Raw genomic sequence first — 16819 nt, 5'->3', positions numbered from 1 at the left:
TCTAAATTAGGTCTGGCTAGGAACCAGCAAAAGAAGTTCAGCATAACTATGATTAATTTCTTCTCATTTTATTCTATCAAACTGTTTCCACATGTTACTACACGGAAAGTATTCTTTTACACAGATCAAACTACTTTCCAGGAAGGGCATTCACAGCCATCTACAGTATGAAAAAAATACAGAAATAAACATTGTATTTGTGATGCATGAAACAGGTAGAAACTTGCATTTCTGTTCAGACATCTGCACTCAAACTAATTGTATCTATAGTAATCAACATACTTCAGCCACATTCAGTAATTACCATTTAAGTTAGAAGAATTGTCTCTACTGAAAGATTTCTTATTTCATATTTATCAAACAGAATCTTGAAAGCAAAATTCAGAAACTTAATTATAAGATTAAAATATTTCACATATTTAAGAGGATGTTATTTTCAAATTTCTTCTACTGTAAATCTGAAGGGGAGAATATCTATTAAAACAAAGACATATAACTATTGTCATAAAATAAAGCAATTAGAGAATGACTTCTAATGCACATTCAAGGTATAGCACTAAAATACCATCTTATTTTCTTATGTTTCTTTTTTTCTTTTCCTTTTCTGCATTTTGTATCCAGCTCTTGTCTAGGGCTATAGGTTTTTTTCTCTATAACCAAAAGCTTTAGTCTGTGAGTTTTATGATTCCACTGCAGAGATGGAAGATGTAGAGAAATCCTAGCAAAGCAATTCTATTTCAACGGAAAAGCTGGGGGCACAAACAAAATAATGACACAAACTATAAGCCACCATCTGATACAGAAGTGCAGTTGGTAACAATTCGACCATATGAGCAACTTAGGTGTGAACACTCGTTCAAGTCCAAACTAGCCAAACTTCCAAACTGAACTGCTACAAGCTTGCACATAGTCCACAAAGTTCATAACTCATTCTGTACCCAGAACCCACCTGCTTTCTGTATAGCAAGGCAAGGCAGTGGTCTGGTTGCATGGGTTCAACTCAAACCTGTCACCATCTGCCCCATGAGTCCTCCTGTTAATGTCATGTCCAAAAGAGCCCCCCAAACCAGTACCTCAGCTGCACACATCTCTTGAAGGAACATATGGAGCATGCAATCAGTCAGGACTATAGGACAACCAAGATGACTCAGTAAAGAACAGCAGACCACAATAAAGGTAGAGGTACTCTCATTATCACACAGAAACATTAGTTTGAGTCTGAGGCATAACATACTTTCACCCACACTCACACCCAAACTCTACCATGTAGCACAGACATAATTTGTGTGACTGTGCTGTGGTGGGGTCAGTATTCCTTCTACCTATTCATTCTGCCGACAAACAAGTACAATCTGCAACCTGGACAACATCTGATGTATCCATCAGAAATTAAGGCTGAAGAAATAAAGGTTACCTTCTTTTCACCAGGTATCTTCTGCCTATATATTCTGTAAGAAAAAGAATAGTTCTTGCATACCTTATTTTTAATTTTGTTGGGGAAAAAAACCAACAAAACTCGCAATCCTTATGGGCACAGCATGTTTGATTCTCATTACTGAGCACTAAAATTCTCTTATGTAGGCAGTATCACCAGCCAGTCCAATTCCAGCTGTCTTGACACATTTGCTCTGGCAGCTTTTAATTGCCCAAGGACAGAACTGGTTGAAATGTTAAACAAGCCTGGTCTAACACAGATATTAAACCTAATCATCAGCCAGACAAAAAGAAGGTTAATTAGAACACATGTAAGGAGTTTTGAATACTATGAAAAAAGGCTTATATGCTAAACTTCACCTAATTTCCTTAAAGTCTGTTTACCCAGCTGGCTAGAAGCAAGTCAAACTCACTAAAATTGGGCACATGTTAATCTTAAACCAACACGAGGAAGGAAGAAGTTATAATTGTGTTTATTCCTAGCTGCAAAAGAGGGGATGTTTAATCAGAAATTTAATATACACTTTGATCCAATGTTAATGAGCTGACACAATGTTGTACATTGAACTGACTTCAAAGATATGGGATGCCTTAAACAAATGTAATGTATATTTATGACACTGTTTAAGAAAAAGAAAACATTTCTTCTAATGAGGTCACCTTTATCAGAACATACTATCTGAGTAACTGGGGATAGTACATGTACATCAAGACATGTCAGAGCCCCAATTAGCTATGGCAAACTACAGAAGATAACAGAAACTGTTGCTCAAAAATTAAGAGCGCACATGTTCTTCACAAAATTTCTGTTCTTTTGTATTTAAAGCATTTACTCTAAGCATCAGTAAATATTGTTTTGCTCTAATCAATCACATGCTAAATTCTAAATGTTATTCTGTGGAAAAAATAAGATTTCACTCAGAAAATAAAAAATATTTCCTTCAAAAAGACAGAATAATAGGAATATGCAACTGAAAATATATATGTATATGTATACAAAGTAGAGGAAGAAAGCAAAACTAGGCATATCACAGGCTGCAATTTTTCAACACACAGCACTGAAAACAAGGTCAAAAACATACTGTAAGTGGAAAAGAAGCAAAATCAAGAACATACATATGCACTAAGGAAAAGCGAAGGGCAGTACTGCAAACAACGATACAACAATTATGTGAAGTTTTGATTTCACATTAAAATCAGATTTTTTTTAAAAAGTAGACTGAAAATAAATTCTAAGAATGTCATTTATGTTGCTCGAGTATCGTGAATTACTGCCACAAATTTTTGATACAATAAAGCTTAATATTACAAAAGTTAGCAGGATTAAACCAATACAGACATTTTTAATGTGCCATACAAATTATACAGCATTTCTTCTAGTGCATTCCTTGTGACAAATTCAAGAATGGTTAAGGAAGTTAGTGTTTTTCATAGATACAATAGTACTGTATATTCCAAAAATATATTTTGTCATATTATTAGCCAAAAAAGGTCTTATTACCTTAGTCAACATATTTAGCTATTTTTTCATCATGGTGCAATAACTGATAATGTTTAACAACACAGTCTTATTCATTAAGGTTTTGTTTTCTTCTTCATAGATTTTTTTAAAGTATTTTAAAGTTTGTATAAAGTCTGTATAATGCTACCAAAGATCCATACTAAGTATAGGACCCAGACCACACATAGCATCCTCCACCTAAAGAGCAGCACATGCTGGTATAGAGCTTCAAGGCTTTCTTACAGCACATTTATTCTTTTCAGTTGTCAGCAATAGTTGTACATTATACACGATTACGATGGATTCTCTCAGATGCATAATTCAGCCTAAGCAATTCAAACATTTCAAAGCAAATCACATGGCCCGTATGCTACCATCAGTTTTCATTATATTTAGAGGTATTTTAAAGCATACTTAGAGCTTTACATTTGGCATTCATTCAACGTAACTGACAACAACATGAGCTACCAGCACTTTCTTGTTCTAACCTGTGCTGTATTGCAAATCTAGGCGGCAAAAATTAAACAGAACATTTGCTATAAAAGTTAATGAACTATGAAAACAATAAATTTTGCCTCTAAATTAATGACTGTTTATTTTACTTTGGCAGCATAATATTACTTTGCATTAACAACTAATGAAACACAATTTACAGTCAGCAAGCCATCTTTCATATCCCAAATACTGATTTACATGCAAAAAGCTATCAGTGAGCATGCACTGCACTACAAAGGATTTTGCATATTAGATTAGATCAATATAAAGATGAGTTAACATTTGTATTCAGCAGAATTGAAATCTTGACACTACTGCTACAGGTCTCACAAATGAGTTTAAGAACTTCTTTGAGAAGAATATTTTACCTCCAGACAGTGTATGCCATTACAAAATCAACAATATCATGACGTGAATGCTACTGATCCACTGCTTATATCATTAAACACATGATTTGCATCATATTATGAAGAAAGAAGAAAAAAATCTTGAGGTGTTGTAGGAGGACTCTTGCACAATTTAATCAACCAAATGCCGTCTTTAATTAATAACTTTCCCACACACAGACTACTGAGCAATCAAACCCACGGCACTATAGATTGTGGTCATGCAGTGCTCTAAAGCAACCCTGCACTTGCTTATCAAATGTCTTTGCCTTCTGAACTTGCTCAGCTGCTTCCCTTGGAACTGCCTGTGCCCTCTTCTTGCAGGAAACCTTGCACCTGAGCTTCTTTCTCGTACATCTCTTTATACAAGCTTCATCCAACACTTCCTCTGTTATCAAAGGCCTTGTAAAACACATCATCACACCTTATAATGTCACTTTGGCTCTGATAGTGACATTAATACACATATGTGTGAATTTGATACCTTATGAATTTTCTCCTACATGCTCCAAGGCTCCTCAAGGCTGTATTACAGCCCACTTACTTCTTGGAAACAGAAGGGTAAGCACAGAACCAGTCCAGAAGACTATTACAGCATATGAAACAGGCCAAGTTGGCCTTCAGAAGCTTCACCTAACCTGCAGGGCTGATAGTGTTCCTGCCACAACCACGGAGATCACAAACTCTACCAAAATGCAGCTGGTGACATTTCTGGATGAAAACTCAGATAATCTTTCTTTTTTTTCAGTTCCCTTTTTTTTTTCATTTTTCACCTTTTGGTGAAAAAGGGAAAAATTTACATGCCTAATCCTTATCCAGAGAGATATGGTTAAGAACCTCTTCCAGATCTCACCATGTAGGAGTTTCTAGAATAATCCAAGGCCTTTATTCAGCTTCTCCCACATGCTGGATAAGATGATTTCCCTTATCTTAAGGAACTATTCTCTAATCCTTTTATCTGTTGCAGGAAGGAGAAACCTGAGTGACTAAATAGACATATCTTCACTAAAAGCTGCTTTGTTTCCCAAAAGTCATGTAACAATACATTCATTTTCCATTCAACACAGAAGACAACTTGACTGAGAAGGTTATAACTTTCTATGGGACCAACAATGCCATAAGCTATGGAAACATCAGTATGCTTTCAATAGTTATCCATTAAAAAGGAACAATGCATTGTATAACTATTTTCTGTACAACAGCAGAACTACACTTCATTTCTTCACACATTCAGAAAAGTTTTAGGGCTACTGAAGAGCTTCTGATCTTCACAATAATGCAGAATCATAGAATAGTTTGGGGTGGAAGGGACCTTGAAAGGTCAGGTAGTCCAATCCCACTGCAATGAGCAGGGACATCAACAACATCAGGTTGCTCAGAGCCCTGTCCAACCTGACCTTGAATGTTTTAGCGATGGGGCATTTCCCATCTCTTTGGGAAACCTGTTCCATTGTTTCACCACTGCCATTGTAAAAAATTTCCATATCTAGTCTGAATTTACCCTTTTTTAGTTTAAAATCATTACTACTTCTCCTATTTCAATAGACCCCATTTAAAAGTTTGTCACCATCTTGTAAATGAGCCCCCTGTAGGTACCAAAAGGCCATAATAAGGTCTCCCCAGAGCTTTCTTTTGTCCAGGTTAAATGACCCCAGCTCTCTCAGCCTTTCTTCATATGAGAGGTGTTCATCTGATCATTTTTGTGGCCCTCTGCTGGACCCACTTCAACAAGTCCATGTCTTTCTTGTGCTGAGGGCCCCAGTGCTGGATGTAGTACTCCAGGTGGGGTCTCATGAGAGTGAAGTAGAGGGGCATAATCACCTCCCTTGACCTGTTGGCCACACCTCTCCTGGCTCCAAGTGCATACTGTCAGCTCAGGGCCAGCTGACAACACCAACGAGTATCCCCAAGTCCTTTTCCAAAGGGTTCTCTCAATCCCTTTTTCCCAGAGCCTGTATGGATACCAGGGACTGTCACAGTTGAGGGCAGGACCTTGCACTTGGCCATGTTGAACATCAGTGTTCACAAAGGTCCACTTCTCAAACTTGTCCAGGTCCCTCTGCGTGGCATCCCATCCCTCAGGCATGTCAACTGCACCACTCACCTTGCTGTCATCTATAAATTTGCTGAGAGTGCACTTGATCTCACTGTCTGTGTCAACGATGAAGGTATTAAAGAATATTGGTCCAAAAACAGACCCCTGAGGACACCACTTGTCACCACTCTCCACCTGGATGTTGAGCTGTTAATCACAACCCTCTGGATGCAACCAACCAAGCAATTCCTCATCCACTGAACAGTCCCTCCATCAAATCCTTCTCTCTCCAATTCAGAGAGAAGGATATTGTGGAGGACTGTCTCAAAGGCCTTAGAGAAGTCCAGACAGGCAACATCCATAGCTCTTCTCTTGTCCACTGATATAGTCACTCCACCATAGAAGGCCCCTAGGTTGGTTAGGCAGGACCTGCCCTTGGTGAAGCCATGACAGCTTTCTCAAATTACCTCCCTGTCCTCCATGAGCTTTACCATAGCTAAGAGCATGTAGGTCTTAAAATGTTTTATTCTAAAATTGCTTCATAATCCCTCCTATTCACTAGTAAGTATTTTTACATTGACATTAGTCAGTCTCCTAAACTACAGAACTCATTCCATCAGTGAAATAAAAATCATGTCAAGATGGTAATTGTAACGTCTTCAGTTCTTGATTCTGTTTTTGCACATGGGTCTGACAGGACAGCAGGAGCCTCCCAAAGCAGCAAGCATACAATGGAAGTATAACTTCTGAGAACACAGGCAGTGGATGACTTCAGATGACCCAGGGTATAAATACGATGCAGTCTTTGCAGCTGGATAAAATCAATTTTTGAGTATAACAAAGAAAACAAAGACAATGTTTAAAATATTTTATATACGACAAACCCAGAGGAAATAAGAAAACATAAAAAGACAATCACTTTCAACAGAAAAAGTACAAAGAAAGGTCCAAAGGGGCAGAACTGCTCCAGCATTCCATCCCCATTCAAGTGCACCAACCAGATCATCTTATTTATCCATCCAAGTCCTCCTTCAACTTCAGTGGAGAAACACAGGTGGTTTTCAGTTTGCCACCCACCGAGTTTTGCTATTGTAACTCAACAATCATAGACAGTTGTGGTAGTTTAGTCTAGGCCTTCCTTGGTTACCAGTTTGTAACCAAGGAAGGGTCCAGATTTACCCAGTATTCCCTACGATTTTTACATAAGCTGGGCTATAAGAAGAAAGGAGGAGAGAACTTCGCTCTCTCTCCTTCCGGCGGCTTGGAGGTGCAGGTTCCCTGCTGTTGAGTCTGCCGTGTTCGGGAGCGAGGCCTGGGAAGGCCTTGCCGACCTTGGGAGGCGGAGGTTGCCAGCGATCGATCCAGCGTGACTCTCCGTTGTCCCAAGGAGAGCAGTAAGATAGTTTTTTGCCAATTCTTTTAGTTGCTACATATTGGGCTACTAATCGGGATACATATATATATTTTATTTTGATTTTGTTCCTTTTCCCTTCCCCCTTCCTGTTCCCTTGTGAAATTGTATATATATTTCAATTGTATACACCTGTAACATAAGGGTAAAAATATTTATATATATTGCTTTAGCTGTCTCTCTCTTGTTTTGGTTTTCCTGGTTGTTTTTTTCCTTCTTCTCCCTGAGGTTTGGGGGGGTGGTAAGGTTTGGAGACTTGGCAGGGAGCCAGCTTCAAACCACATCAACAGCAAAATAAAATGTCTTCTGTAAATGGTTGAAAAGAACAGCATCCACAGGAGTGCATGTTTCCTGCTCCAGCCTCCTGCTGCAGTGAGACTGATAATGGCAGCACTGACAGGAACAGGCTGAGCATAATGCGCAGTGTTTTCTGTCTGGGAGTATTATTTTGACTGACTGCCTATGTGAGAGTCCATGAGGCTGAGTACCACTGTACAGCTGTATTGGCACATAAGCTTTGTGCATATCCTCGCTAAAGTTTAGAATAAAGTAATGATGTTAGACAGCTTCCAGAAACCAGTTTCTAAGAGTGCCATTTTGACTTAGTCCTTTTGAAAAAATAAACTATACTTTCAAATCTAGTTTATGTTAACTAGAGAAAGAAAGTCTTTGACTGTATGTGCCTTCTTTTTTTAAATTCTTCATAGCAGGACTGACAAGTTCGCCCCCGCCTTCCCGATTTTTTTCTTGTATGCATTTTTCTTTTTAGTTATGTTGTTTAAAATGCAATGTTGGCAATGAGATATTGCTAGAGGCTTTGGACTCGTGCCTTCTGAAGCTTCCACTTTTCCCAACTTTTACTACCAATAAAGAATTTGTGTCTAGAAACATGTAATTTTAATTGCAAAATTACCCCAAAAACATAAATGGAACTTAATTGGTTACAAAATAATATTTTCACATAATCAAGGAATTGTTTGAGGTATTTAAGGCATAATTTATTAGTTCTGGTTAAGGTTCACATTTTGATTCCTACAGGCAAATAACAAACAGATTAGTAAGTGTAATTAAGCAGTTTATTTGTCTGACAATTGGCAGCTAGCAGTGCAATAACTTACTTGATCAATTGCCATTTTAAAGAACATTAAAGCTTCTCATAATTATGCTATCTATATGGTATGCAGATGAATAACAATACAGCATTACCCTTAACACAAGTGATTTAATATGATGTTTTGCCAGGTTTTCTACCTTTCTATATCATGCAAAAGGAAGTAATTACTTTTTGTACTGAAAGATTGAAGAACTGACTCCCCTTCAGATACACAAAGAATCTGACCATAGGAAGAACTACAGATGATAGCTTCTCTCAGTCCATTTTTTTCTGATACTCAAAGCCATGCATATTAGTTTTGAGAAAGAGTCACAGCTCTCCATTTAGCTCTTCAGAATTCTGCAGCTGTCAAGTGAAGACAGCCACCTGCCTCTGGGAGAAAGCCTTTCCAATTCATTACATAAAATAAAGTTCTTCTTATGTTCCTTAACTCAAATACTTTGTCAGGTAACATCAACAGTGCACAGCTCTTGGAGTCCATTTCTGTAAATAAATACCATACACATTTCAGACAGACATTACACCACAAAATATACAATGGCACATGTACAAGATCACCTTTTCAAGATCAAATGATACTTCAGTGATCCAGGTAAGGAAATATTTATCAGTCAGAAGTTCAGATAAACTACAGTACACTGACTTGAGAAGGTCAATGGAGATTGCTTTGGTTCCCTACTGTTTTACTGAAAATGCCTTGCATCCAATTAAAAAGAAAACCAGAAGAAAATATTACATTGAAATCACAAAAGTTTCAAGAAAAAAGTGAACAAGCTAAAAAACTTAAACATAAATTCAAATGAGATATGATATACATGCAAAGACACCTAAACACAAACACAAACACATTCAGGAAAGTTACTGTCATTTCAACTCAACATCAGTACAATTAACTCCGTTCTTCTACCACTCTCAAATAATCACATTTAAAACTGATTTACAAAGAGGATTGATTTTAAAGTCTCTAGCAGAGAATCAATTCTGGAATGCTATTTTGTGCTACATGAGAAAGGTCAAAAACCTTGTTAAAATTCTAACAGAATTTAAGTTTTAATGACTGGAAACTTATGTTCTGGATCACTGACAATTAGAGAGCGGTTTCTATTTTATTACCATTTCTTAATAAGCCTATTTACAAAAGTACAGGCCTACTTGTAAGAGGCTGAATATATTTAGATTTCTAACAATGTTCTGAAAGTCCTTACATAATTTGATTTTCATAACAAATATTTTAACAAGCCATACATTCCCCTTCCACACTAGGAGGTTTCAAAAAAACGTGTAGGAGCACTAAGGAAATACTACAGTTCATTCTTTGGACTCATTATTCAACTGTCAAAGCTGTGAATCACCTGTCAATTAGCTTATCTTCTACCACATTTTCTGGAAAACATAAGCAGTGGTACATTTTCCTAGATTTCTAGTACCCAAACAATCTGCTGTCACTAATGGCTTCTACTTCAAACCATCTCCTTGAAGCAGGGAAGCATTATGCTATCTTATTAATGGAGAATTCAAGGACAAAGAGAGGATAACAAATCATACAAACCAGTCTGTGGCTAAGTCATGATTTCTCACATCTCTGACTTTGCCAGTTTATCCAACAGTTCTTGCTGCTAGCAAATGCGTTTCCCACCCTTCTACTTGCATAATACAACTTCTACCAACTCTTCCCTTTCACATATCACTTACTTTCTCAGAAATCCTCCTGGTTCCTGTGAATAATCCCAGTCCCCAGATGTAGTGATGAACAGGAGAATATCCAACCTATGGCTGGAGACTTCCCACTTCTGTTTCCCAGCAGTTTGTAATACTTACAAGTTCTAGAATAATTCAGCATTACTACAGAGATAGCTCTCTTGCTGCTTATTTAGGGTTTGCATATAAGTTTGAGATGAAAACACAAAGTTTGAGAGTCAACCAATGCAGCACATACACTCTTTGGCTATTATCAGAAATCACTAACAGAACTGCTCTAGCATTAGGTGATAATTCTGTATGGAAAAAAAAGTAAACTATCATTATGCAATCTACCTTTCAACTAACAAATTGCTGATTAATTCAATCTCTTACTGACAGTCTCTATGGCAATAATTATTCCCTGTAGCAAATAACGCCTGCGGCATTTAAAAATGTCAACCTCCTCCACCTGACCTCTCTGCTTAATAGGGATTCTGGATCTGTTCTCCTTAAAAAAACATCACAATTGCTAGAAAATTCCTCATTTGTCAGTCATGATTTTACACTGTTTTCACATGTAAAAAGCACATTGCAGAGTTGCATTGCTGTATAGTACATACCCCATGTTCTTTAGCAGCCATAACCACTTTTGAAAGAATATCTTCTTCTACAAATGGCCTCACAGCATCATGGATAATCACTACTTCTGGTTTCTGGAGCAGACGGCTGGAAAATTCCTTCTCTGCAAATACTTTCAGTCCATTGAAAATTGACCGGTGACGAGTTATTCCACCTTCTACTACTGTAACTCTTTTGTGGCCATATTTTTCAATGATAGTCTTCATTGTTTCAATATTTTCAGGAGAGACCACCACAATAATGTCAGATATCCAACTTATCCTAGAAAAAAATAGTACAAAACCACAGAAAGTAGATATGAATGACTAAATAAAAGTAGAGATATGTGAAACAAAGAAACTCATAACAAAAATTCAAGATGGTCAAATAAAGCATCTCTCAGCATACTCAAGCCCATGTTTTCATAATCCAGTCCTAAAAGGAAAGATATTACAGAGGATTTCTACCAATACATGGATACCAACCAACAAAATTGGAATTCTGGGAATGGACTCGCTTCCAACAGCCACTTTGCAGAATGGCACCTTCTGATAACCCTTCCAAAAGCCTTCAAAGCATTTCTTACTCCAGCCTCATTCCTAGCTTCAAACAGAATTTCTAAATCAATCAGTTACAGTTAATCAGTTTCCAACAAATTGGTAAATCCTGGGACCTGGAATACTCCATGTTCCAAAGAAATACACTATGTACAAAAAAATAAGAGGATCAAGAAAAATTCTGAAACTAAGTTCACTATAAAGACAATCATGAGTAGTAATTGACAGATTCCTAATGAATTCATGATACTGTAACACTTGAATATTGACAGGAAATATTATACTGGTAGTTTGAAAAAAAAATATATATATATATATACACACAAATGTTTCTGCTCTAGTATTCTAGGAAGCCAGAAAAATGTAAAAACATAGCTGTGCTAGGTAAGATTAAAATAACATCAAAAGCATATTTTTAGAGAACTTCAAGCTGTTACTATTGCTATCTGCCTAGGTCTACAATAGAGGGGGTGTTGGGGGGGTACAATGACCCACAAACCACAAGACAAAAAACAGTCATAACTGAAGCAAGGTTAAAGTCATACTTGTGTCAAAGGACCTAGGAATACAAATTCAAGTCACACATGCATACTGTTCTTCAAAGAAAATGGAAACACCACAATTCAAATCCATTTTAGTGTCCTATTTTCTAAATGTTATGTAGAGAACATTAAAAAAAAAAAGTGTCTCCACAGATGGCAGAAGAGTTTCTTAGCATGTCAGACAAGAAACTCATCATATGAGCAACGATTAAAAAAAAAACACTATGTTAAAATTACCTACATATCCAACTAAGGAGAGAGACAAGTATTATATGCTCTCTCAAGTAAAACTAGTAAAGCTATTGAAACCAATTTTGTAGACAAAACAAGAATAAAGGTACTAAGTATTTCCAGTTGGAAAAATAAGTGTAAGAAATTTACAGTTCAGAACTACACAGGCTGAAGATACTGGTTTCTACAATAACACATGAGAAAGCATTGCCTAGAAACTACCCTTACTCCAAAAGAAAAGTCATCTGTGATACAAACAAGTCCCCCAGAGCTATGAGAAACAATAGAACATCTTCCACCTTACATATTGGTTGGTTGTTTTTTTTTTTGCAATTGATAAAACTCCATGGAAAACCATTTCAATTAATTTTAAAATAACTGTTAAAAATAAAATAAATGGAAGTACTATTAGCATTCTTCAAAAGAAAAATATTTGTCCTCGAGTTCATTTTATTATTAACAAAGGCAGAAAATACAGTCAAACTAACATATTCTCAGCACTTTTAAAGTATCAAGTTGTTCAAATGTTAAATCTTAACCATATGGTTTCAAGTTTCATTTCAACTTGTCGCTCACCACAGGTTCAAAGGTTTTAAAAACCTCTGAAATTAGTTCTGGCATAATCTTACATTTAGCCACAAAACTTAGCATCTCTGCATGACTTACACTTAGAACTAGGGCAAAGTAACTGGATTCATTTCAGTTCTTCTGAATATCGAGAGTCAATAATTTAAATAAAGCAAAATTCAAGAAGAGCTATTTCACACTGAATGAAAACAAGAGCTCTGCACTTCTATTTGCAGAACAACTATAGCCTTACCCAGTACCCAGAAACAGTGGACATTCTGCACATTCACTAGCTCTGCATAAGAAAAGCACTGACATTTCCCTTTCTGCAGTTAAATGAAACAGATTATGAGGCAACTGGGTAGCACACAGCATCTTCCAAAAAGACAGGAAGAGAGCACAAGTACTGGCCAGCTTATGATAAATCTCTGCACAGGGTGGGTGGAATGGCTCAAGGTCTCCAGTGGGGTACAATATACCAAAAAGTGACAGGATGCGGTCACAGCTCCACCCTGTGTCTGCATAAACACATTTGTAAACTTGAGTATGTCCTCCCTAAATTCATTCCAGACTCATATTCTACAATTAGAGCTGGGATTTAGCAATGTAACCTATTCATATGAGAGTATAAAGTCATCCACTAGACTGATTACGCAGCAGAACAGCCTGGGTTTTGTCCCACCAAAACTCATGGAAAGTACTAATCCAGTAAAGTATGCTACAAATTTTAATGAATAATAACAGTGCATCACATGGGTGCTTGCTCCTTTAAAGATCTGCTTATGGAAATGTTGCAAATGTTTTAATGAAGTAGAAAGTTATCAGTATACACTCAATCTGTCAGTAAATCAATCTTTTTTTCCTCCCTCAATTTGTCACATCATCTTCTTCAGAAAGATTTCACACTAAAATAACAAGCAGCTCAGGACCTGCTCAAATCCAATATAAAAACACCATTTCAATTTTATAACTGTAATATTAAATCAAGATAACACAAGTTTCAGCAAGAATCAGCACAGTGTATGAAAAAGATCATAATACTGTACCCCAATCTGCTTAAACAATACAGAACTCTAGTGCTTCCATACAACATAGGCTGTAGTTCCGAAGTGGAAAATCAGGTCTGACCAGATGAAACGCAACTACTCTAGTTATAATCACTTTAAAACTGCCTTAGGAAGACCTAAATACTAGCAGAAGGAAAACAATGAAGCAGAAAAGTACTACATGTTTGTTTTCTGCAACTATACTTCTCGTCATCACCTACAAACAGACTTACTGCCTGCTGGAAAATAGTATTATTTCATTAAGTTTCAAAAAAAAGTACAAACATTTATATTAGTCCACCTAGAATTCAAAGTAAAGGAGCTCATTAACTCAGCAGCAGATAAAGTTATTACATGACTTCTCAACACAAGGTGCAGAAGAAACTAAACAAAACCACTTTGAAACTGTATCACCTAAATGGCATGCTGAGGTATCAATGTGAATGAGGTTCAACCCTCCGTCAGTTCACTTGCATACAACCAGGGCTGAGCCTGAAATTTGACATCAGGCTTAAACGCTCACACTCAATCTCTTGCAACTCTCATTCTGCCAGTAACAAACTATTCAATACAACATATCAAAATCAGCAAAACAAGGCCAGAACCAGGCAGTCACTGCTGAGACGGCTTTAGCAGTGTTATACGGGATCTTTCACTGCCATAGGAACTCTTCAGAGGTGCGAGATAAATCATTATATCACTTTTGCTGGTCTTATTATTCAAACACCAAATTGGAAAAAGAACTATCAAGAACAACAAGCATTTGCAGAATGCAAGCATAACTTCCTTTTGCTCCATAGCAGCTTTGTTATGACTTTATTGGTATATGAAAAACTGTATCTTTTACAGTACAAAAATGGAAGCAGGAAGCTTTTAAGCCTGGTATATTAAGGAAGTTTGGAGGATCTTATATACAGAAGCCATTCATTTTTTCTGGAAATAAAATGCTCCTTATGAGTCAGACAACATAACAAAGATACGTTCATAAAGTTTGCTATTATTATTTTTAGCTCATAAGCTATTTCAAGAATAAGCTAATGATAACCAGACAAAAAGAACTAGTTTTGCTCACCTCCTCTCCTAAGGGCATCATCTATGATTATTATTGGCAGGCCAGTGTTCTACATGCTATCATTCTATACAACAGGATGCACTGCTTATTCATTCAGGTCCGCTCTTGTCTCATCTGCCCATTTTTCCATATTGATATTTAAGATTCTCACTACTTTCAGCTGAACAGCATAAAGGTCTTTTTCCACCAACCTTTAAAAAGCACATGCAAAGCAGCTGCACATCCTTGAACTGCTCATGTATTTGTCTATATATTCCTACCTTTATTCCAGATAAAAAAAAAGCTTAAAAATAGCCACGTTAGCTGAGGTAATCAGAAATTATTACAGGCTAATGGGTCAATGATTCATTCAATTACATCAGGTCAACAACAGACATCAGAAGATAGTATCAAGCTAAACAGAAAACCTGCCACTTCTGGGTGACAGATTATGAGACAAACTGCAGTTCCTCAGTATCACATTTTTGCTCTTACAGTCTCACAAAGTGAGAACAAGGTACATCCTTTGTAGTTTCAAAGCCGGAAGTGAAAGTGCTGAGATGAAAGTGAAAGCCATTCCAAGCCTTGGAGTACACGGGTTCCCAGCTCCTCATACACATCTATACCAGTCAACAGTCTACTGAACACTCCAGCTCAGTAGAGATGGCAGGAAGCTCTGCCTGTCAGAGCCCTGGCAGTGGTTATTCCACTACTAAGCAAAAGCACCAAGTTGTTACTCTCACAATCAGCTTGGCTGGACCGTACAATTAGAATCCAACTTTCTAATTTTTTGCAGCTTTAGGACATAAATATAATTCTGTTGCTCGAAGTGCAGCTATTTTCTCAGAGCTTACTGGCAGTAAATATAAACGGGTTCTTTAGATGAATACTACTTATTTTCCTATGAATATCATTTCCTTCCCAAACCTCACTCTGTTCTTGCTTCCAGGTTTCCAATACAGTGAGGGAGGATATTATTCTTCTCTGTAGATTCTCATGACATTTTGGCAGAAATTACAGCTGTGGCAAGCTTTGGATCGGAAGTTTTGCTTACTGATGTGCTTACCTTTGTGACTGGTTGCTGTTGAAAATTAAATAAACAAGAAATATTTCTTTCGTAAAGTAACAAGTGACCTGAGGGAAGCCTCTCTGGGTGGGAGTGGAAAAAGAGTCACAATTTTGATGTTCTACACGTTTCCGTGAGTTAAGAACTCTGAGAGATGCTGGCAATTTCATTTCTTGCACCAATCTCCACTCTTCCCCATTTATCCTCTCTAAAAATCTAAAGGTTTGTTTTCCTAAAGTTACTGCAACACATTGCTTGCAACTAATGTGGATAGAGCCTTCCTAAATCTTCGTTTGCGAAGCCTAGCCATGATGATACTGCAACACATCCAGAATACACTCCTACCCACTGTGTTTCACGTGACACTACATAAAAGACTTACATTATATTAACATTTGACAGTAATATATTAACTGCCAGTCACATGCTTAGAACTCAACAGACTTATGAAAAGGAAAAAACCCTGGCTGCTAATAGATCCCATTACTTGAATCCTTTGCTTTAACACGGAATCACATAATGTTAAAGATTGGATGGAACCTTAAAGATCATTTAGTCCCAACCCCCCTGCCATGGTCTCCCACTAGACTAGGTGGCTCAAGGCCACATCCAAGCTGGCCTTGAGCACTGCCAGGGCTGGAGCATCCACAACCTCCCTGGGCAACCTGCTTACCACCTTAAGAATGACAAATTTATTCCCAATATCTAACCTAAAATTCCCCTTTCAGTTTGTATGTCTTATTTCTCATCCTACCACTACAACACAGTCATAGAAAAGTTACATGTGCAGCTTCATGCTACATATGCTTCCAGTCCAGCAACTACGACTTAAACAAACCTTTCTGCTTTAAGCCTCCTGCTGATGCGAGGTGTTTTACCATGGCCAGCGGCGAAGCACAATGCAGTGCTATATAACACCACTGAGTGCATTCACCTCACCATGAGGAGTGGATCTTTTTTAGATGCCTCTGGACACTACCATAAGGACCATCTCCAACGGCTATGGCAACACAGATCTTTTCTCAAGGCTGATGAGTAGCATTATGACTGTCTCCAGCAACTGCGGTGGGCTCGCAGCTCACCAA

The 16819-nt window shown here is 37.4% G+C and overlaps 1 protein-coding gene across 1 annotated transcript in view; it reads right to left on the bottom strand.

The window, feature by feature from the left end:
* Window positions 1-15904, bottom strand: part of CRPPA (CDP-L-ribitol pyrophosphorylase A) — a 108184-nt gene extending 92280 nt beyond the window's left edge. Inside the window, exons 1-2 of the mRNA XM_008920360.2 lie at window positions 15735-15904; window positions 10677-10956 (exon numbers count right to left, since the gene is read on the bottom strand). Of these exons, the coding sequence (XP_008918608.2) occupies window positions 10677-10956; window positions 15735-15904 (450 nt within the window). The remainder of the gene's footprint in view (window positions 1-10676; window positions 10957-15734) is intronic.
* Window positions 15905-16819: the final 915 nt, after the last annotated feature.

Source organism: Manacus vitellinus, unplaced genomic scaffold, assembly GCF_001715985.3.
Source record: "Manacus vitellinus isolate BGI_N305 unplaced genomic scaffold, ASM171598v3 scaffold_3_pilon, whole genome shotgun sequence".
Classification (NCBI taxonomy): Eukaryota; Metazoa; Chordata; class Aves; order Passeriformes; family Pipridae; genus Manacus; species Manacus vitellinus.
Note: the sequence above shows the minus strand (reverse complement) of the source record. Positions and strands in the feature narration are given on the sequence as shown.